Here is a 22,912-nt window from a genome sequence, read left to right as displayed (position 1 = left end):
TCCTAAAGTGTCTGACTCCACTATCACTGCAGGCAGTCCATTCCACACCCCAACCACTCTCTGCGTAAAGAACCTACCTCTGATATCCTTCCTATATCTCCACCATGAACCCTATAGTTATGCCCCCTTGTAATAGCTCCATTCACCCGAGGAAATAGTCTTTGAACGTTCACTCTATCTATCCCCTTCATCATTTTATAAACCTCTATTAAGTCTCCCCTCAGCCTCCTCCGCTCCAGAGAGAACAGCCCTAGCTCCCTCAACCTTTCCTCATAAGACCTACCCTCCAAACCAGGCAGCATCCTGGTCAATCTCCTTTGCACTCTTTCCAGCGCTTCCACATCCTTCTTATAGTGAGGTGACCAGAACTGCACACAATATTCCAAATGTGGTCTCATCAAGGTCCTGTACAGTCATATGGCATGCTTGCCTTTATAGGACGGGGCATAGAGTATAAAAGTTGGGGTCTGATGTTGCAGATGTATAGAACGTTGGTTCGGCCGCATCTGGAATACTGCGTCCGGTTCTGGTCGCCACACTACCAGAAGGACGTGGAGGCTTTGGAGAGAGTACAGAGGAGGTTTACCAGGATGTTACCTGGTATGGAGGGGCTTAGTTATGAGGAGAGATTGGGTAAACTGGGGTTGTTCTCCCTGGAAAGACGGAGGATGAGGGGAGACTTAATAGAGATGTATAAAATTATGAAAGGCATAGATAGGCTGAACGGTGGGAAGCTTTTCCCCAGGTCGGTGGTGACGTTCACGAGGGGTCATAGGTTCAAGGTGAAGGGGGGGAGCTTTAACACAGATATCAGAAGGACATATTTTACACAGAGGGTGGTGGGGGCCTGGAATGCGCTGCCAGGCAAGGTGGTGGAGGCGGACACACTGGGAACGTTTAAGACTTATCTAGACAGCCATATGAACAGAGTGGGAATGGAGGGATACAAAAGAATGGTCTAGTTTGGACCAGGGAGCGGCGCGGGCTTGGAGGGCCGAAGGGCCTGTTCCTGTGCTGTATTGTTCTTTGTTCTAGTTGCAGCATAACCCCACGGCTCTTAAACTCCATCCCCCGGTTAATAAAAGCTAACACACTATAGGCCTTCTTCACAGCTCTATCCACTTGAGTGGCAACCTTTAGCGATCTGTGGATATGGACCCCAAGATCTCTCTGTTCCTCCACAGTCTTCAGAACCCTACCTTTGACCCTGTAATCCACATTTAAATTAGTCCTATCAAAATGAATCACCTCACATTTATCAGGGTTAAACTCCATTTGCCATTTTTCAGCCCAGCTTTGCATCCTATCTATGTCTCTTTGCAGCCTACAACAGCCCTCCACCTCATCCACTACTCCACCAATCTTGGTGTCATCAGCAAATTTACTGATCCACCCTTCAGCCCCCTCCTCTAAGTCATTAATAAAAATCACAAAGAGCAGAGGACCAAGCACTGATCCCTGTGGCACTCCGCTAGCAACCTGCCTCCAGTCCGAAGATTTTCCATCCACCACCACCCTCTGTCTTCGATCAGACAGCCAGTTACCTATCCAATTGGCCAACTTTCCCTCTATCCCACATCTCCTCACTTTCATCATAAGTCGACCATGGGGGACCTTATCAAACGCCTTACTAAAATCCATGTATATGACATCAACTGCCCTACCTTCATCAACACACTTAGTTACCTCCTCAAAAAATTCTATCAAATTTGTGAGGCACGACTTGCCCTTCACGAATCCGTGCTGACTATCCCGGATTAATCCGCATCTTTCTAAATGGTCGTAAATCCCATCCCTAAGGACCCTTTCCATCAATTTACCAACCACCGAAGTAAAACTAACCGGTCTATAATTACCAGGGTCATTTCTATTCCCTTTCTTAAACAGAGGAACAACATTCGCCATTCTCCAGTCCTCTGGCACCATCCCCGTGGACAGTGAGGACCCAAAGATCAAAGCCAAAGGCTCTGCAATCTCATCCCTTGACTCCCAAAGAATCCTAGGATATATTTCATCAGGCCCAGGGGACTTATCGACCTTCAGTTTATTCAAAACTGCCAGTAAATCCTCCCTCCGAACATCTATTTCCTCCAGCCTATTAGCCTGTGACACCTTCTCTTCCTCAAAAACATGGCCCCTCTCCTTGGTGAACACTGAAGAAAAGTATTCATTCATCACCTCGCCTATCTCTATTTGTTCCTTGAAAAAGTTCCACTTTTCATTAGTGCCTTTCCCTGACAGTTTCTGTTCCCAACTTATGCCCCCTAATTCTTGCCTAATCGCATCATAATTACCTCTCCCCCAATTGTAAACCTTGCCCTGCCGTATGGCCCTATCCCTCTCCATTGCAATAACAAAAGACACCGAATTGTGGTCACTATCTCCAAAGTGCTCTCCCACACCAAATCTATCACTTGGCCCGGTTCATTTCCCAGTACCAAATCCAATGTGGCCTCACCTCTTGTCGGCCTATCCACATATTGTGTCAGGAAACCCTCCTGCACACACTGCACAAAAACTGCCCCATCCGAACTATTTGACCTACAAAGGTTCCAATCAATATTTGGAAAGTTAAAGTCCCCCATGACAACTACCCTGTGACCCCCACCCATATCCATAATCTGCTTAGCAATTTCTTCCTCCACATCTCTATTACTATTTGGGGGCCTATAGTAAACTCCTAACAACGTGACCGCTCCTTTCCTATTTCTAACCTCAGCCCATATTACCTCAGTGTGCAGATCCCCCTCGAAGTGCCTTTCCACAGCCGTTAAACTATCCTTGATTAACAATGCTACTCCTCCACCTCTTTTACCAGCTTCCCTACACTTACTGAAACATCTATACCCCGGAACGTCCAACAACCATTCCTGTCCTTGTTCTACCCACGTCTCCGTAATGGCCACAACATCGTAGTCCCAAGTAGCAATCCACGCCCCAAGTTCATCTACCTTGTTCCGGATGCTCCTTGCATTGAAGTAGATACACTTCAACCCACCTTCCTGTCTACCGGTACCCACCCTTGACCCTGATACCTTCCCCAATACCTCATCACCCTCAACACTGACTTCTGGACTACAACTCCTTTTCCCACTCCCCTGACAAATTAGTTTAAACCCCCCTGAAGAGCCATATCAAATTTCCCTCCCAGGATATTAGTGCCCCTCTGGTTCAGGTGCACCCCGTCCTGTTTGTACAGGTCCCACCTTCCCCAGAATGTGTTCCAATTATCCACGTATCTGAAACCCTCCCTCCTACACCATCCCTGCAACCACATGTTTAACTGCACTCTCTCCCTGTTCCTCAACTTGCTATCACGTGGCACCGGCAATGTACCAGAGATGGCCACATGTTTTGTCTTGGCTCTCAGCTTCCAGCCCAGCTCCCGAAATTCCTGTTTTAAATCCCCGTCCCTTCTCTTACCTATGTCGTTGGTACCAATGTGTACCACCAATGTGTACCATCAGATGACACTAAGATGGTGGCAGAGCAAAGTGTGCAGAGGACACAAAGTCTGCAAAGGGATATAGATAGTCTAAGTGAGTGGGCGAGGGTCTGGCAGATGGAGTACAATGTTGGTAAGTGGGGTCATCCATTTTGGTAGGAATAATAGCAAAATGGACTATTATTTAAATGGTAAAAAAATTGCAGCATGCTGCTGTGCAGAGGGACCTGGGTGTCTTTGTGCAGGAATCACAAGGAGTTGGTTTGCAGGTGCAGCAGGTAATTAAGAAGGCAAATGGAATTTTGTCCTTCATTGCTCGAGGATGGAGTTTAAAAACAGCGAGGTCATGTTGCAGCTGTATAAGATGCTGGTGAGGCCACACCTGGAGTACTGTGTACAGTTTTGGTCTCCTTACTTGAGAAAGAATATACTGGCACTGGAGGGGGTGCAGAGGAGATTCACTAGGTTGATTCCGGAGTTGAGAGGGTTGGCTTATGAGGAGAGACTGAATAGACTGGGGCTATACTCATTGGAATTCAGAAGAATGAGGGGAGATCTTATAGAAACAAAGAAGATTATGAAGGGAATAGATAAGACAGAAGCACGGAAGTTATTTCCACTGGCGGGTGAAACTAGAACTAGGGGGCATGGCCTCAAAATAAGGGGAAGCAGATTTAGGACTGAGTTGAGGAGGAACTTCTTCACACAAAGGGTTGTGAATCTGTGGAATTCCCTGCCCAGTGAAGCAGTTGAGGCTACCTCATTGAATGTTTTTAAGGCAAGGATAGATAAATTTTTGAACATAAAGGAATTAAGGGTTATGGTGAGCGGGTGGGTAAGTGGAGCTGAGTCCACAAAAAGATCAGCCATGATCTTATTGAATGGCGGAGCAGGCTCGAGGGGCCAGATGGCCTACTCCTGCTCCTAGTTCTTATGTTCTTACGTGCCAGGCTGGGCCCACAATTCTATCCTTGTTACCTTGTGCTTCAAGGAATCTGACTGAGTCACTGGGGGAAATCATTCAATCCTGCCTGATAGGAATCATCGGCCATGGAAAGGTCCGCTGGCCTCGGGGGGGGCGGTTGGGCTAAGCACGGCCAGAAAATCCCACCCACTGCGTCTCAGCTGGCTGCAATGTTCCGGATTGTTCTGTTCTCTACACTCACCTGAACGAGAGGATGGAGCCACCACCAGCTGCCACCGTGTTGACGTCGAGTTGTGGGGCTTGGACGGTAATCCCTGCAGTCGTGGCCTCAAACACGTGCTCGTACTCTCCTGCATAGCGGCTGACGTCTGTAGATGTGCCTGGAATTGGAGGGGAGCGGGTAAGGGACAATCAGGCTTCCTGCAGTAACACTCCCCGTGTCTGTGAGGGTTTCCTCCGGGTGCTCCGGTTTCCTCCCACACTCCAAAGATGTGCTGGTTAGGTTGTTTAGCCATGGAAATTGCCCCTTAGTGTCAGGGGAACCAACAGGGTAGATATGATACAGGGATAGAGTCTGGGTGGGATTGTGATCGGTGCAGGCTCGATGGACCAAATGGTCTCCTTCTGCACTCTGGGGATTCCATGAACACTCCACACCCACCCAATCGGGGATGACTCAGAGACCTCTCCCCCCAGATACAGAGGAAACATCCCAGTGGCAGGGGTGAGGGGCGGGGGTGGTGGGGGGTACAACATGACACTCAGGCATAGAGAGGGGATGGGAAAATGGTGGGGGGAAGGGGGGCCATTTAATAATACTGGGGGTCGGAGCATGGAGGGGCAGAATAGGGAACACTAGATAATCCTGGAGGGAGGCAGGGCAATGGAGAACTCTGGATAATCCTGGGGTGGGGGGTTGGGAATGCTGGATAATCCCAGGAGGGTAGGGAGTCGGAACACTGGACAATCCAGAGGGAGGGGGAACACTGGACAATCCAGAGGGAGGGGGATCACTGGATAATTCTGAGGGAGGGGGAGGGGAGTGGGGAACCCTGGGCAATCCCAGTGGGAACACCAATGCATAGAGTCATAGAGGTTTACGGCATGGAAACAGGCCCTTCGGCCCAACTTGTCCATGCCGCCCTTTCTTTTTTTTAAACCCCTAAGCTAGTCCCAATTGCCCACATTTGGCCCATATCTCTGGTTGATATGAATGGAGTTTATGTGGGATGATTTTTGAAGGGTGGGGGGTTTATTGTGCAGGATCCCGGGAAAGGGAGAATTTCTCTGAGGATGTGGAGGATGGGAGGGGATTGGGGCTACAATCCCACACAGCGAGATGGTGGAGCTCTTCAGCAGAAGTGAAAGAAAGTTACTCACCGCCCATGTCGAATCCGATGACCGGTTCTGCACACCCTTCTCTGTATGTGGTGACTGCGTAACCCACAACACCACCCGCTGGCCCTGATAGGATAGCCCGAGACCCATTAAACCTCTCCATCGGAGTCAGCCCACCGTCAGACTGCATGAACAGCACCCGAACATCCTGGAAGTGGAAAAGCATTGGCATTGAGAAAGCCCTGGGACTGAGGGAACCTCAGCCAGTATTCAGCTCCTTCCTGTATCCATGGTTACCCAGCAGACAGTGCTGACCGTTGCTCCTGCTGCTATTGTCAGTCTCTGGGAGATATCCCGGAGTGTCTGCAGTGACTCCCTCCATGGATTGTCACCAGCCTTCTGTGAGAAAGTCCAAAGATGTGCGGGTTAGGTTGATTGGCCAAGCTAAATTGCCCCTTAGTGTCCCGGGTTGCGTAGATTAGAGGGATTAGTGGGTAAATATGAGGGTTAGAGGGGTTAGCAGGTAAATATGTAGGGATACGGGGATAGGGCCCGGGTGGGATTGTTGTCGGTGCAGACTCGATGGGCCGAATGGCCTCTTTCTGCACTGTATGGTTTCTATAGAAACGCAATTCAACCCGTGCTGGATCACAGCTGCAGCTCAGAAAACTGGCCCCAACCAAAAACACCTTTCCTTGCACTCACACACAGTCCCATCAGCATATTCCCTTACACACTCCCTCATTCTTACACACTCCCACACTCTCATTTCCAGTTCCCTGGGGGATATGAACTCATGTCTCTGTATCACTAGCCCTGTAATGGAGTCATTTTGCTACCTGAACTCACACGGTAAGAAGTCTCACAACACCAGGTTAAAGTCCAACGGGTTTATTTGGTAGCACGAGCTTTCGGAGCGCTGCCCCTTCATCAGGTGAGTGATGATGATGAGTGACTCACCCGATGAAGGAGCAGTGCTCCGAAAGCTCGTGCTACCAAATAAACCTGTTGGACTTTAACCTGGTGTTGTGAGACTTCTTACTGTGCTTACCCCAGTCCAACGCTGAAAACTCCACATCTTAACTCACACATGCACTGACACCCACATGTACTTACACTGTCATGTACATACACACACTCTCACACACACACACACTCTCACACACACACACTCTCACACACACACACTCTCACACACACACACTCTCACACACACACTCTCACACACACACACTCTCACACACACACACTCTCACACACACACACTCTCACACACACACACTCTCACACACACACACACACACACACTCACTCACACACACACACACACTCTCACACACACACACTCTCACACACTCTCACACACACACACTCTCACACACACACACTCTCACACACACACACTTGTGCAAAATTCATTCACACATGCTCAACGCTGGGGGGGGGTCATCAAAATGACTAGAGGTTTAAACTAATTTTCTATTTACTGCTATCTAGCAAAGATGTTCTCATCTTTTCACAGTTAACCCTTTACTTTGAGGCTGTCCTGGAATCCTGCACAGAAGTTGCTGAGATATTTCTTAATGCAGGGCGTCAGGTAGGCATCAGCACAGGCCGTGTAACCTCGAGGCACAGCGCGCACCATCGGCATCACCTCCGAGGAGAGGGAGATGTGTTTGAATCCAAGCCTCTTTGCCAACTCCCCAATCTGTTTTTCATGACTAGACAACCTAGGGAGAGAGAAAGAAAGCCGTCAGCTGCGGTGGGAGGTCAAAATCTGAACATTCAAACCATAAATTGGAACAAGTAAGATTCCAGGAATGACAGCCTGAGGGAACATTCTAGTTATAATTAGAGGCTGGATAGACTGGGACTTTTTTCTCTGGAGAGTAGGAGGCTGAGGGGTGATCTTATAGAGGTCGATAAAATAATGAGGGGCATAGATCAGCTAGATAGTCAATATCATTTCCCAAGGTAGGGGAGTCTAAAACTAGAGGGCACAGGTTTAAGGTGAGAGGGGAGAGATACAAAAGGGTCCAGAGGGGCAATTTTTTCACACAGAGGGTGGTGAGTGTCTGGAACAAGCTGCCAGAGGTAGTAGTAGAGGTGGGTACAATTTTGTCTTTTAAAAAGCATTTAGACAGTTCATAGAAATCATAGAAACCCTACAGTACAGAAAGAGACCATTCGGCCCATCGAGTCTGCACTGACCACAATCCCACCCAGGCCCTACCCCCATATCCCTACATATTTTACCCACTAATCCCTCTAACCTGTGAATCTCAGGACACTAAGGGGCAATTTTAGCATGGCCAATCAACCTAGTTACATGGGTAAGATGGGTATAGAGGGATATGGGCCAAATGTGGGCAATTGGAACTAGCATGGTGGTTAAAAAAAGGGTGGCATGGACAAGTTGGGCCGAAGGGCCTGTTTCCATGCTGTAAACCTCTTTGGCTCTATAACCAGCGACACGTGCATCTTTTCCAGAACTGCCAGCCTGAGGAATGTTCCTGAACTGGCAGCTGAAGGAGAACATTCCAGAACAGGCAGCATGCAGTTTGAAAATAAGCAGTCCAAGGGAATGATCTGGAACTGACAGCCTGAGGGAACATTCCAGAACCAGCCGCTTGCAGGAATGTTTTAGAATAGGCAGTCTGAGGGAACCTGTCAGAGCTGGAAACCATAGGGTATGTTCCAGGACTGGAGCATGTTCTGGAATATTCCAAAACTGGTGACTTGGTGGGAATGTTCTAGAACCAGCAGCCTGGGGGAACTTTTCCAATCTGGAAACTTTGGGATGCGTTCCAGAATGGGTAGCCTCATGAGAATGTTCCAGAACTGGCACAAGCGGATGTTAAAGAAGAGAAGATTGATTTTCCGGGCTTTCACCCAGGAGAATCTGCCAATAAATGTTGAACTCCTTCCGGCTTCCCACTTCTTCCCGACATCATCAGACCCAGATCCCAGAGACTCTGGGTGCTGCTGTCAGCTCCGATCCCCCAGACACACCATTCCTGCCTCAGAGTGACTGCCAATAACATAGCTGATACGTGTCGCAATATGGAAGCCACGTGATTTAGGGACAGGATTAGTTAATGTTTGTGAATAGGCTTCAAGTGGCAAATCAGATCCAACCCAGAGAAGTGTGAGGTAATGCACATGGGAAGGGCAAACAGGGCAAGGGAATACACCATAGATGGCAGAATATTGAAAAATGTACAGGAACAGAGGAACATTACAGTGTGCGTCTGGAGATCCCTGGAGGTAGCTGGACAGCAAGGTAAGGTGGTTCAGAAACACATTAAAACAGTGACAATTTCAAGAGTACTTCACTGGCTATAAGGCACTTTAGGGTCTCCAGTGAATGACACAATAAAAATGCAGAACTTTTTTTCCCCTTCCTTTAGTAGCTGAGGCCTGGTAAAACCTTACAACCTTTAAAAAATATTTGGATGAGCACTTGAAATATCAAGGGTATGGGAGAAGGATGGCACAGTGGTCAGCACTGCTGCCTCACAGCGCCAGGGACCCGGGTTCGATTCCTGTCTTGGGTCACTGTCTGTGTGGAGTTTGCACGTTCTCCCCGTGTCTGCGTGGGTTTCCTCCGGGTGCCCCGGTTTCCTCCCACAGTCCAAAGATGTGCAGGTTAGGTGGATTGGCCGTGCTAAATTGCTCCTTACTGTCAGGGGGTATTAGCAGGGTAAATACATGGGGTTACAGGGATAGGGCCTGAGTGAGATCATTGACGGTGCTGGCTCGATGGGCCGAATGGCCTCCTTCTGCACTGTAGGGATTCTATGATTCTATGATAAGTGCAAGGAAATTAGATTAGTGCGACTCCAGTGGGAGATATTGTTGGTGCAGACTCGATGGGCCGAAGGGCCCTTTCTGCTGTACAACTCTCTGGGCGGCCAGCCCCAAGGCTGGAGATTTCCGTCCAGGATCAACAGACCGTTGCATGGCCGCCCCCACTCACTATGATTCCCATGGCGGGTGGAAGAGGAAAATTCCGTCTTGGGAATCTATGAGAGCAAGGACCACAGTTAAGAGCACTGTGTTCAGCTCTGGTCACTGTATTGCAGGAGGATGTGAGCACAGGTTGCTCAAGGACATTGCCAGAAAGGAGGTTTTAGCAATGAAGGACGATTGGATGGAGTTGTTTTCATTGGAACAGAGGGGAGATTGAATAGAGTAATGAGGAACCCGGATAGAGTGGATAGGAAGGTTCTATTCCCTTTATTAAGAGGTTAACAAGCAGGGGGCATTAGATAAAGTCATTTGAGGAGGATTTGAGGGGAGTTGAGGAGAGTTTTCTTCACTCTGTTAGTGTCGGGAGGCTGGAATTCACTGCCTGAAAGGTGGTAGAGAGAGAAACCCTTTTCACATTTAAAAAACACTTGGTTATGCACTTGGGGAGCTGTGATAGATCAAAGGAACATAGGAATATAGGGTTTAAACCCATCTGGTTCACTAATGTCCTTTAGGGAAGGAAATCTGCCGTCCTTACCCAGTCTGGCCGACATGTGGCTCCAGAGCCACAGCAATGTGGTTGACTCTCAACTGCCCTCCGAAGGCAACTAGGGATGGGCAATAAATGCTGGTCAGCCAGTGACGCCCATGTCCCATAAATGAATTAAAACAAAATTAGGAGCAGAAGTAGGCCATTCAGCCCTTGAGCCTACCCCCCATAAGAAAACATCATGGGCTGATCTGACATTAAAGCAAAATGCTGGAGATCTTAAATAAAAACAGAAAATTCTGGAAAACCTCAGCAGGGCTGGCAGTGTCTGTGGAGAGGGAAACAGAATTAATGTTTCGAGTCCAGATGACGCTTCTTCAGAACTCAAGTTTTCAATTCCAGATTTTTCAATAAGTGCAGATTAATTGAATTTAACTTCTACCAGCTGCCTTTTTGGGATTTGAACCCGTGTCCCCAGAGCATTTTCCTGGGCCCAGTGGTGTTACCACTACGCCACTGTCACCCCCATTACGGTGCTTAGTGCTGCTGCCTCACAGCTCCAAGGACCCGGGTTCAATTCCAGCCTTGGGTCACTGTCTGTGCAGAGTCTGCACGTTCTCCCCGTGTCTGCGTGGGTTTCCTCTGAGTGCTCCGGCTTCCTCCCACAGTCCGAACGAAGATGGGCAGGTTAGGTTGACTGGCCGTGCAAAATTGTCCCTTAGATGTTGTAGGTTAAGGGATTAGTGGGATAAATGTGTGGGGATAGGGTGGGAGTTGAGCCTGGGTAAGATGCTCTGTTGGAAAGCTGACGCAGACTTGATGGGTCAAATGGCCTCCCTCTGCATTGCAGGGTTCTATGATTCCACACGATAAGGACATAGGAATGATCGGGGAGGTGATGGCCAAGTGGTATTATCGCTAGACTATTAATCCAGAAACTCAGCTCATGTTCCGGGGACCAGGGTTCGAATCCCGCCACGGCAGCCAGTGGAATTTGAATTCAATAAAAAATATCTGGAATTAAGAATCTATTGATGACCATGAAACCATTGTCAATTGTCAGAAAAGGCCCATCTACTTCACTAAAGAAACAATATTTTTCACTGTATGCTAATACATGTGACAAAAATAAGTCAAATCAAATCAAATAATGTCCCTTAGGGAAGGAAATCTGCCGTCCTTACCTGGTCTGGCCTACATGTGACTCCAGAGCCAATGTGGTTGACTCTTAACTGCTCTCTGAAATGGCCGAGCAAGCCACTCAGTTCAAGGACAACTAGGGATGGGCAATAAATGCTGCCCAGCCGGCAATGCCCGTGCCCCATGAATGAATAAAGAAATGTGGAGGGTTTGGGTGATGGGGGGGTGGGTGTCCATTGTCTTACGTGTAGGAATGTAGCAGCACCACTGCCAAGCTCTGGATGCCCCTCGATCGGATCCCCAACAGCTGCCCTTCCAGCTGTTGCACGTTGACAGCTCTCCAAATTTCCACACACTCCCCTGTGGATCCTGGAAAATAGGAAGAAGCAGCCAGTGACCTCGGAAAATAAATGCGTGTTTTAGATAGTCACTCCTAAAAATAGCATTCACGTGCTGTCGATAACATGGGGAAACGTCCCAGGGTGGCTCACTAGAGTATTATCAGATATTAGGACCTACATAACCGAGGAAGGTTTTAAGGAATGCATGATTCACCAGGTTGATTCCACAGATTGTGGGTGGCATGGTGGCACAGTGGTTAGCACTGCTGCCTCACGGCATCAGGGACCCGGGTTCGATTCCCGGCTTGGGTCAGTGACTGTGGTCACGTTCTCCCCGTGTTTGCGTGGGTTTCCTCCGGGTGCTCCAGTTTCCTCCCACACTCCAAAGATGTGCGGATTAGGTTGATTGGCCGTGCTAAATTGCTCCTAGTGTCAGGGGATTAGCAGGGTAAATATGTGGGGTTATGGGTATAGGGCCTGGGTGGGATTGTGGTCTGTGCAGATTTGATGGGCCGAAGGGCCTCCTTCTGCACTGCAGGGATTCTATAGCTTTAGGATAAGGGGCGGCAGATTTAAAACAGAGATGAGGAGAAATTACTTCTCTCCTAGAGTCATAGAGGTTTACAGCATGGAAACGGGCCCTTCAGCCCAACTTGTCCATGCCGCCCTTTTTTTTAAAACCCCTAAGCTAATCCCAATTGCCTGCATATGGCCCATATCCCTCTATACCCATCGCACCCATGTAACTGTCTAAATGCTTTTTAAAAGACAAAATTGTACCCGCCTCTACTACTACCTCTGGCAGCTTGTTCCAGACACTCACCACCCTCTGTGTGAAAAAATTGCCCCTCTGGACACTTTTGTATCTCTCCCCTTTCACCTTAAACCTATGCCCTCTAGTTTTAGACTCCCCTACCTTTGGGAAAAGATATTGACTATCTACCTTGTCTATGCCCCTCATTATTTTATAGACCTCAATAAGGTCACCCCTCAGCCTCCTACCCTCCAGAGAAAAAAGTCCCAGTTTATCCAGCCTCCCCTTATAACTCAATCCATCAAGTCCCGGTAGCATCCTAGTAAATTTTTTCTGCACTCTGTCTAGTTTAATAATATCCTTTCTATAATAGGGTGATCAGAACTGTACACAGTATTCCAAGTGTGGCCTTGCCAACGTCTTGTACAACTTCAACAAGACGTCCCAACTCCTGTATTTAATGTTCTGACCGAATGCCTTCTTCACCACTCTGTCCACCTGTGACTCCACTTTCAAGGAGCTATGAACATGTACCTCGAGATCTCTTGATCTGTAACTCTCCCCAACTCTCTACCATTAACTGAGTAAGTCCTGCCCTGGTTCGATTGACCAAAATGCATCACCTCGCATTTATCTAAATTACATTTGTCAGCCCACAGGCCCAATTGATCAAGATCCAGTTGCAATCAGAAATAACTTTCTTCACTATCCACTACGGCACCAATCTTTTTGTTATCTGCAAACTTACTAACCATGCCTCCTATATTCGCATCCAAATCATTATTATAAATGACAAATAACAGTGGGCCCAGCACTGATCCCTGAGGCACACCGCTGGTCACAGGCCTCCAGTTTGAAAAACAACCCTCCACAACCACCCTTTGGCTTCTGTCAAGAAGCCAATTTTGTATCCATTTAGATACCTCACCCTGGATCCCGTGAGATTTAACCTTTTGCAACAACCTACAATGCGGTACCTTGTCAAAGGCTTTGCTAAAGTCCATGTAGACAACATCAACTGCACTGCCCTCATCTACCTTCTTGGTTACCCCTTCAAAAAACTCAATCAAATCAACGAAGGGTTGTGAATCTGTGGAATTCACTAACCCAGAGTGTGGTGGATTCCACGACATTGAGTCAGTTTAAGGAGGGGGTAAATAGGTTTTTAATGGGTTGGAGGGTTATGGAGAACAGGCAGGAAAGTGGAGTTGAGGCTGAGATGAGATCAGCCATGAGTGTATTGAATGGGGGGGCTGGCTCGAGGGGCTGAATGGCCTCCTGCTCCTAATTCTTATGATGGTGGGAGAGAGTACTGGAGAGGTTCAGGAAAGGAATTTCAGAAATGCTCTAACATTTGAAGGCATGGCCATCAGTAGAGTTGCGATTAAAATCAGTGATGCTCATGAGGCTGGACATGGAGCCGACAGAGATCTTGGAGGTGCTGTGGAACTGGAGGAGGTTGCAGAGGGCAGAGGTGATGGTGGAACACCATTTGGTGGACGGATGCAGGATATTGGTTTGGATGACCATGGGGGTTGGAAGATGGGAGAGTGGCCAGCAGAGCACGACAACAGTGCAATCCAGCGGTGACTGATGAGGGTTTCAGCAGGGTGCGAGCTGAGGCAGATGGAGATGGCTGACGTTACAGGGGTGGAAAGAGACAATCTTGATGGGGCTGGGGGACTCGAAAGCTCAGCTCAAGGAGACAAAACACAACAGAGAGTGTACCTCAGGAAACTGCATGAGGATGGAGAGTCCTAGCTAAGAAACACTGACGTTTAAGAGCTCAAGGCAGTCCTCAGGAAGGACAATGGCCTGTTGTTCTAAGGAATCAGTGAGTCTCAGTGAGCTGGCTCAGTGAAAGGGGCGGCACAGTGGTTAGCGCTGCTGCCTCACAGCGCCAGGGACCCGGGTTCGATTCCCGGCTTGGGTCACTGTCTGTGCGGAATCTGCACGTTCTTCCCGTGTCTGCGTGGGTTTCCTCCGGGTGCTCCGGTTTCCTCCCACAGTCCAAAACTGTGAGGATTACCCTTGGTGTGAGGGGGAGTAGCTAGAGTACACACATGGGGCTATGGGAATAGGGCCTGGGTGGGATCATAGTCAGTGCAGACTCGGTGGGTCAAATGGCCTCCTTCTGCACTTTAGGGATTCTACTCTATGATTCTAACTACCAAACCCATTGGCTCTTAGGGGATCACAACCCCGTTCGAAGGAGATGTGACAGGAGTTGATTATGAAAGTATAATTCATTGAGTGAGGGGGGAGGGCACTGGTTGAGTATCCAGGAGCTTGTTCATTGAGTGGACTCTGGAACAATGAGCTGGGAAATCCTAAGATTCTATCCTGGAAGATTGACAATCTGTGACACGGACACAACCTACCCACGGCTTTCTCCACTCCTGCCTGTTTTGGTAGCTGGCAACCTTCCTGATGTAGAACCACTCGCTCATCAACTTCAATCACCTCTTCATATAACACCTCCGGCATCACAATCTCCTACAGGAACGAGAGATAGAGAGAGAGATAGAGTGTGAGAGATTGTGCAGAATGAGGGGGCGAGAGAGAGAGAGAGAGAGAGAGAGACCATGCACTGTAAGGGAGAGAACACGAGAGACTGTGGAGGGAAGTGGGGAGGGAGAGAGGATGAGGGACTATGCACAGGAAGGGTTAAGACAGAGAGAGAGGGACAGTGAGAAAAGGGGGGGGGGGGCGAGAGAGAGAAAGAGAGAGAGAGGGGGGGGGCGGACCCTGTTTATGAACGCACATTGCTTCTAGCAAGCATTTATAGAGTCATAGAGGTTAGAAGTTTACAGCATGGAAACAGGCCGTTTGGCCCAACTTGTCCATGCCGCCCCTTTTTTTAACCATTAAGCTAGTCCCAGTTGCCCGCATTTGGCCCATATCCCTCTATACCCATCTTATCCATGTAACTATCTAAATGTTTTTTAAAAGACAAAATTGTACCCGCCTCTACTACTACCTCTGACAGCTTGTTCCAGACACTCACCACCCTCTGTGTGAAAAAATTGTCCCTCTGGACCTTTTGTATCTAGACTCCCTATTTAGACTCCCCTACCTTTGGGAAAAGATATTGACTATCTTCCTGATCTATGCCCCTCATTATTTTATAGATCTCTATAAGATCACCCCTAAACCTCCTACACTCCGGGGAAAAAAGTCCCAGTCTAGCTAGCCTCTCCTTATACCTCAAACCATCAAGTCCCGGTAGCATCCGAGTAAATCTTTTCTGCACTCTTTCTAGTTTAATAATATCCTTTCTATAATAGGGTGACCAGAACTGTGCACAGTATTCCAAGTGTGGTCTTACCAATGTCTTGTACAACTTCAACAAGACGTCCCAACTCCTGTATTCAATGTTCTGTTTAGTGCAGTGATAACCATACTCTGCAAACAAAAGGAATATGTCCAAGCCTTGCACCTTTTTCAATTACCAGGAACTTGGGGAGCACATAGTGCCCCATTGCTTTCTCCATGGCAACGTCTCCAGCCAATCAGAGTTGACTTGCCAACCAATCAGCACCTTTCCTCCTGTTGTATAAATTGTGGAGATTTGTCAGAAATTTGATATTCTTGTGTTTGTCCTGATGAGTACCAGGTGAAAAGCTTCAGCAACGTGTCTCTCTTTTCAGCAAGATTCAAGCTTCCTCTGTTGTTTCTGAATTCTGAGAGTGTTTCACTGCTTGCTCCCCCAACTCCTGTCCTTTCTCTCCACTGCTCTAACTGTGTCTTTAATTAATTTTGCTACTCTGCCTTCCACTTCCTGAGCTCACTCAAATAGTTAGTGCCTCAAACCTGCTGAGCTGAACCTGTGCTTCTCAATCTCCAGCTTTATTCATTAACTCCCAGCACTCGTGTAAAGAATACCGGTTTGGTTAGTAGATTACAAAATAAAACTCGAAAACATCAGGATTTTGAACACATCAATTAAATCTCCCCTTGACCTTCTCTGCTCTATAAAGAAAAATCCCAGTTTTTCCAGTCACTCCACATGGCGGCACGATGGCACCGTGATTAGCACTGCTGCCTCTCAGCGGGGACCTGAGTTCGATTCCCGGCCTGGGTCACTGTCTGTGTGGAGTCTGCACGTTCTCCCCGTGTCTGCGTGGATTTCCTCCGGGTGCTCCGGTTTCCTCCCACATTCTGAAAGACGTGCTGGTTAGGGTGCACTGACCTTGCTAAATTCTCCCTCAGTGTACCCGAACAGGCACCGGAATGTGGCAACTAGGGGATTTTCACAGTAACTTCATTGCAGTGTTAATGTAAGCCTACTTTTGAAACCAATAAAAATAAACTAAATAAAATTAACTGGGCGCCCTCAGCCCTGGTCCCATTCCTCTGCACCCGCTCCACTGCCTAGACATCCTTCCTGAAGTGTGAAGCCCGGAACTGGTCACAATAATCCAGCTGATGCTTAAACAAAGAACAAGAACAAAGAACAATACAGCACAGGAACAGGCCCTTCGGCCCCCAAGCCCGTGCCGCTCCCTGGTCCAAACTAGACCATTCTTTTGTATCCCTCCATTCCCACTCCGTTCATATAGCTGTCTAGATAAGTCTTAAACGTTCCCAGTGTGTCCGCCTCCACCACCTTGCCCGGCAGCGCATTCCAGGCCCCCACCACCCTCTGTGTAACACATGTCCTTCTGATATCCGTGTTAAACCTCCCCCCCCTTACCTTGAACCTATGACCCCTTGTGAACGTGATGTGTGAAGGTTTACCAGGTCGAATATCTTTGGCCGGCACTGGTTACCGATATGCAGCAAGTCCCTGAACCCTTTGGTGATCACCAGTGCCATTCGCTCTCCCTTCCGCTCCAGCAGGGCGTTTGTTGCAACAGTTGTCCCCATCCGAATCCAGTCAATCCCGGAGGTGTCCATTGGCTGATCCCGAGACACTGGAATTCTGCTCTCCTGTTACAGACACAAGAGGAAAATTGATTCAGAGACTGGGCCTCAGCGGGAAAGGCCAGTGTTGAGGCATTCACTACCCCCTCCTCCAGCAATTCCATTGGCTATCCTCCTCAGAATCCAGAGGCCATTCAGCCCCTCCTGTCTGCACCGACTCTCCAAAAGAACACGCTGGCACAGTGGTTAGCACTCCACAGTCCAAAGATGTGCGGGTTAGGTGGATTGGCCATGCTAAATTACCCTTTGGTGTCAGGGGGGCTAGTTAGGGTAAATGCATGGGGTTACGGGGATAGGGCCTGGGTGGGATTGTGGTCGGTGCAGGCTCGAGGGTCAAATGGCCTCCTTCTGCACTGTAGATATTCTATTCTATGATTACCCAGGTCCACCCTATTCCTGTAACCCTGCGCACTTACCTCGACCAATGCACCCTAACCAGCACCTCTTTCAGACTGTGGGAGGAAACCGGAGCACCCGGAGGAAACCCACGCAGACACGGGGAGAACGTGCAGACTCCACACAGGCAGTGACCCGAGCCAGGAATCGAACCCAGGTCCCTGGCGCTGTGAGGCAGCAGTGTTAACCACTGTGCCACCGTGTCGCTGCTCCTTCAGAAATGTCCTCACTACACTAGCGAATTATTGCAAACAATATCCTGGGTGTCCCCATTACTGTGCACAGTGTAATTACCATCTCCCCTTCTTGCATTTGATTATTTATTATTATTATTGTCACATGTATTCAGTGAAAAGTATTGTTTCTTACACGCTGTACAGACAAAGCATACCGTTCATAGAGAAGGAAACGCGAGAGTGCAGAATGTAGTGTTACAGTCATAGCTAGGGTGTAGAGAAAGTTCAACTTAGTGTGACGTAAGTCCATTCAAAAGTCTGACAGCAGCAGGAAAGAAGCTGTTCTTCAGTCGGTTGGGACGTGACCTCAGACTTTTGTATCTTTTTCCCGACGGAAGAAGGTGGAAGGGAATGTCCGGGGTGCGTGGAGTCCTTAATTATGCTGGCTGCTTTGGCGAGGCAGTGGGAAGTGTAGACAGAGTCAATGGATGGAAGGCTGGTTTACGTGATGGATTGGGCTACATTCATGACCTTTTGTAGTTCCTTGCGGTCTTGGGCAGAGCAGGAGCCATACCAAGCTGTGATACAACCAGAAAGAATGCTTTCTATGGTGCATCTGTTAATGTTGGTGAGAGTCGTAGCTGACATACTGAATTTCCTTAGTCTTCTTTAAAAGTAGAGGCATTGGTGGAGCTTTCTTAACTATAGCATTGGCATGGGGGGACCAGGACAGGTTATTGGTGATCTGGACACTTAAAAACCTGAAGCTCTCGATCATTTCCACTTCATCCCCATTTATGCAGACAGGGGCATGTTCTCCTTTACGCTTCCTGAAGTCAATGACTCTCCCTTTGTTTTGTTGACATTGAGGGAGAGATTATTGTTGCCGCACCAGTTCACCAGATTCTCTATCTCATTCCTGTACTCTGTCTCGTCATTGTTTGAGATCTGACCCACTACGGTGGTGTCATCAGCAAATCTGAAAATCGAGTTGGAGGGGAATCTGGCTGCACAGTCATAGGTGTATAAGGAGTATAGTAGGGGGCTGAGAACACAGCCTTGTGGGGCACCGGTGTTGAGTGTGATCATGGAGGAGGTGTTGTTGCCTATCCTTACTGATTGTGATCTGTGAGTTTGGTCTGTGCAGCGATCTATTGTGAGAAATTCCATGCATGCTTCTTTTCCAGGAAGCCCAGTGTTGAAGAAAAAAACTGGAGCCGATTCTGATGCACTTTTATAAGCTTCTTTTTACAGTGACCCTACATTACAAACATGCAGCTCTGAATATAATAATCCCATTTACAGTCCATTCCTATTGATAGGAGCACAGTAAGAAGTCTCTCAACACCAGGTTAAAGTCCAACGGGTTTATATGGTATCATGAGCTTTCGGAGAGCAGCCCCTTCATCAGGTGAGTGGATAGGTAGGTTTCACAAACACGGCATATATAGGCCAAGGCACAACTACCTATTTGTGAACTAACCTCCTCTCACCTGAGGAAGGAGCAGCGCTCCGAAAGCTCGTGATTCCAAATAAACCTGTTGGACTCTAACCTGGTGTTGTGAGACTTCTTACTGTCCCACCCCAGTCCAATGCCGGCATCTCCACATCATATTTACAGGAGCATATGTGAATCATCCCCAGTTAAAGCCCATCTCTTCCATACAATTTTACCCAATTAGTATTGAATTAACATGGTGTCCCGGTCTCTGTGCTGATTTACTGTGAGATATACCACCCTGCTCAGTGACTGACCTCCTGTAGTATTCTCCTGATGCCCTCTGTGGGAGCATCGCGGTAATTGGCTGGGTCCTCCGAAAGCAGCTTCATGACTCGGACCTTTCCCCCGGGACACACAGCAAACACGTCGGTGAAAGTCCCACCACGATCGATAGCAAACTGAAACTTCTCTGGCTCCATCGCTCACAGGCTGTGATTCCCGGTATGACTGTCAGAGAGAAAAGGAAAGGATGTTGGCACAGAAAACAACACAGAGATCTCCTCCCATAAACCTATATCTGAAGCCAGCAAGCCTCTGAGGGTGACTCCCTGATCCAACTGGGTGCAATGAATGCTGGTGGGTTTTTGCGTTTAATTGTAGCAATTCAACAAAACGCCACCTTCCTGTCACCAGCACCTGACATTGTGCATCAAGGAAATGGCCACTCAGTGGCTTAGCGAGCAGGTCTTCACCACAGGACCTAGAACTCCGGTCTGGGTAGAGTAACAGGCTTAAAAACCCTGCCTCCAATACTCATAGCGGAGACAGGACTGGGGGGGTGCGGCACTGTCAGAGAGTCAGTACTGAAGGAGTGCCGCACTGTCAGAGGGTCAGTGCTGAGGGAGTGCCGCACTGTCAGGGGGTCAGTACTGAGGGAGCGCCGCACTGTCAGAGGGTCAGTACTGAGGGAGTGCCGCACTGTCAGAGGGTCAGTACTGAGGGAGTGCCGCACTGTCAGAGGGTCAGTACTGAGGGAGCGCCGCACTGTCAGAGGGTCAGTACTGAGGGAGTGCCGCACTGTCAGAGGGTCAGTACTGAGGGTGTGCCGCACTGTCAGAGGGTCAGTGCTGAGGGAGTGCCGCACTGTCAGAGGGTCAGTACTGAGGGAGTGCCGCACTGTCAGAGGGTCAGTACTGAGGGAGTGCTGCACTGTCAGAGGGTCAGTACTGAGGGAGTGCCGCACTGTCAGAGGGTCAGTACTGAGGGAGTGCCGCACTGTCAGAGGGTCAGTACTGAGGGAGTGCCGCACTGTCAGAGGGTCAGTACTGAGGGAGTGCTGCACTCTCACAGGGTCTGTACTGAGGGGGTGCTGCACTGTCAGAGGTTCAGGACTGAGGGAGTGCCGCACTGTCAGAGGGGCTGTGACTTTATTCTGAGCCTTCACTGTCCTCTCAGGTGGGTATCAATGATCACCCAGCACGAATCTAACAACAGCTGGGGGATTATCACAGGTGTCCTGAGGCCAATTCCTATCTGTTGTCAGACGCAGATTATCTGACCGGTATAATGCTGGTGTCTGCGTGAGCTTCCTGTGTGTAAACTGACTGCCATATTTCACACACTGCAACAGTGACTGTACTTGTAAAGTACTTTGGGAACGCGCTTTGGGAGATTCTGGGGATGCTGAAGGTGCTATAGAGATGCAATTCCTGTCCTGAAAATATTACAACTGGCTAATGTTCAACCTCCTGAGCTTCTCAGATACCCTGTCTGTGTTAATGTACAATGGATCTGTTACATCACGTAACTGTGTATATGAATCATTGTCCATTTATGAACTTTGTTCTGCAGGTCAGTCCCAAAGTTAACAGGAGTGTGTGGTTTGAAATTAGCAGGAGTGAGTGGTGGGATGGTAACTGCTGTAATTCCATCCCAGTTCACACAGACTGAGACACACTCACCGGAGACACAGGCAGTGGAAACACAAAAATGAGCTACCACCCTCTCGATGTTGCTCGCGATGATCCGGTGACAACAACAGAATTGCACCAAAGTTTTATAAGTTGTTTCAGAGTTTCATTAACCTAAAGACAATGAAAGAAAAGCAACGACTTTCAGCATTTTAGACAGATATGGAAACCATGTACACATTTAATCCTTTCTGCACTCTGGGAATGGAACAGAATGTAAACAAATTCCAATCGCTATCTCAAGAGAAAGGCATATTGTGCGCCTTCCAGATAAGGGAACAATTAGAGGGCAACGGTACTCACAGCAGCTAACCAGAACACCCATTTCCCCAGCACCATTCTCACTCTGATCCCCAGTCAGTCTGACTCTGATCCCCAGTCAGTCTGACTCTGATCCCCAGTCAGTCTGACTCTGATCCCCAGTCAGTCTGTCTCTGATCCCCAGTCAGTCTGTCTCTGATCCCCAGTCTGTCTCTGATCCCAGTCAGCCTGTCTCTGATCCCAGTCAGTCTGACTCTGATCCCCAGTCAGTCTGACTCTAATTCCCAGTCAGTCTGTCTCTGATCCCAGTCGGTCTGACTCTGATCCCCAGTCTGTCTCTGATCCCAGTCAGTCTGTCTCTGATCCCAGTCAGCCTGTCTCTGATCCCAGTCAGTCTGACTCTGATCCCCAGTCAGTCTGACTCTAATTCCCAGTCAGCCTGTCTCTGATCCCAGTCGGTCTGACTCTGATCCCCAGTCTGACTCTAATTCCCAGTCAGTCTGACTCTGATCCGCAGTCAGTCTGTCTCTGATCCCCAGTCAGTCTGTCTCTGATCCGCAGTCAGTCTGTCTCTGATCCCCAGTCAGTCTGTCTCTGATCCCCAGTCAGTCTGACTCTGATCCGCAGTCAGTCTGTCTCTGATCCCCAGTCAGTCTGTCTCTGATCCGCAGTCAGTCTGTCTCTGATCCCCAGTCAGTCTGTCTCTGATCCCCAGTCAGTCTGTCTCTGATCCCCAGTCAGTCTGTCTCTGATCCCCAGTCAGTCTGTCTCTGATCCACAGTCAGTCTGACTCTGATCCACAGTCAGTCTGTCTCTGATCCCCAGTCAGTCTGTCTCTGATCCGCAGTCAGTCTGTCTCTGATCCCCAGTCAGTCTGTCTCTGATCCCCAGTCAGTCTGTCTCTGATCCCCAGTCAGTCTGACTCAGTTGGTCCAGGATTTACCCTCTGAATCCCCAATTGGTCAGTGACCCCGGGATGAACTGTGCCCTCTGAACGCCCCTTTGACCCTGTCACAGGTGCACTGACCGGGCTGAGGTGCCAGAGGCTCCGCTCCGGCCGCGGAGACTCGGACAGCGGGGACTCGGACGGTTGCACTCCGGCCGCGGGGACTCGGACAGCGGGGACTCGGACGGTTGCACTCCGGCCGCGGGGACTCGGACAGCGGGGACTCGGACGGTTGCACTCCGGCCGCGGGGACTCGGACAGCGGGGACTCGGACGGTTGCACTCCGGCCGCGGGGGCTCGGACAGCGGGGACTCGGACGGTTGCGCTCCGGACGCGGGGACTCGGACAGCGGGGACTCGGACGGTTGCACTCCGGCCGCGGGGACTCGGAC

General features: G+C 49.1%; 1 protein-coding gene across 2 annotated transcripts in view; it reads right to left on the bottom strand.

Annotated features, from left to right (window-relative positions):
• Positions 1-22,912, bottom strand: part of oplah (5-oxoprolinase, ATP-hydrolysing) — a 92,986-nt gene extending 70,074 nt beyond the window's left edge. The window contains exons 1-9 of one of the 2 annotated variants that reach the window (XM_078230198.1): positions 22,603-22,912; positions 21,306-21,428; positions 19,659-19,851; positions 17,146-17,337; positions 14,787-14,901; positions 11,556-11,679; positions 7,243-7,438; positions 5,751-5,916; positions 4,612-4,750 (exon numbers count right to left, since the gene is read on the bottom strand). In XM_078230198.1, coding sequence (XP_078086324.1) covers positions 4,612-4,750; positions 5,751-5,916; positions 7,243-7,438; positions 11,556-11,679; positions 14,787-14,901; positions 17,146-17,337; positions 19,659-19,823 — 1,097 coding nt within the window. In that variant the 5' untranslated portion in view covers positions 19,824-19,851; positions 21,306-21,428; positions 22,603-22,912. Of the gene's footprint in view, positions 1-4,611; positions 4,751-5,750; positions 5,917-7,242; positions 7,439-11,555; positions 11,680-14,786; positions 14,902-17,145; positions 17,338-19,658; positions 19,852-21,305; positions 21,429-22,602 lie in introns of those variants that run through there. The other variant, XM_078230206.1, reaches the window with a different exon arrangement.

Source organism: Mustelus asterias, chromosome 2 (genome assembly GCF_964213995.1).
Source record: "Mustelus asterias chromosome 2, sMusAst1.hap1.1, whole genome shotgun sequence".
In the NCBI taxonomy this organism is placed as follows: Eukaryota; Metazoa; Chordata; class Chondrichthyes; order Carcharhiniformes; family Triakidae; genus Mustelus; species Mustelus asterias.
This window is presented reverse-complemented; position numbering and strand designations above follow the sequence as displayed.